General features: G+C 44.8%; 1 protein-coding gene across 1 annotated transcript in view; it reads right to left on the reverse strand.

The window, feature by feature from the left end:
- Positions 1 to 252: 252 nt before the first annotated feature.
- LOC119587385 overlaps positions 253 to 348 on the reverse strand; it is a 3438-nt gene continuing 3342 nt past the window's right edge. Inside the window, exon 5 of the mRNA XM_037936128.1 lies at positions 253 to 294. Within this exon, the coding sequence (XP_037792056.1) occupies positions 253 to 294 (42 nt within the window). The remainder of the gene's footprint in view (positions 295 to 348) is intronic.

Raw genomic sequence — 348 nt, forward strand, 5'->3', positions numbered from 1 at the left:
AATGAGCAAAGCAACTGAAGTGGGAGTCATTTATTTCCCCTTGCAAGTCGCGGGAATACGTGATTCTCATGAGCGATTTATACTAGAGTGTACATAGCAAGAAAAATGAATAGAAATAGACAAAGGAACTTGCGTGAAGATATCTGCTTCTATTACGAGACGCGGGAGAATGCGATCCCCATGAGCGAAGGGCCGAGGAATGTCCCCTTCGAGAAAAGGTCATAGGGTCACATGACACTGATGGAAGGACGGTCACACTAGGGTCACGGGGGAGGCGTTATGAGGGTACGTGATCTGCCATTCATGAGAATATTTTAAAAATCTCATGAATGACGTGAGATTCCTTTT

Source organism: Penaeus monodon, chromosome 22, assembly GCF_015228065.2.
Source record: "Penaeus monodon isolate SGIC_2016 chromosome 22, NSTDA_Pmon_1, whole genome shotgun sequence".
In the NCBI taxonomy this organism is placed as follows: domain Eukaryota; kingdom Metazoa; phylum Arthropoda; class Malacostraca; order Decapoda; family Penaeidae; genus Penaeus; species Penaeus monodon.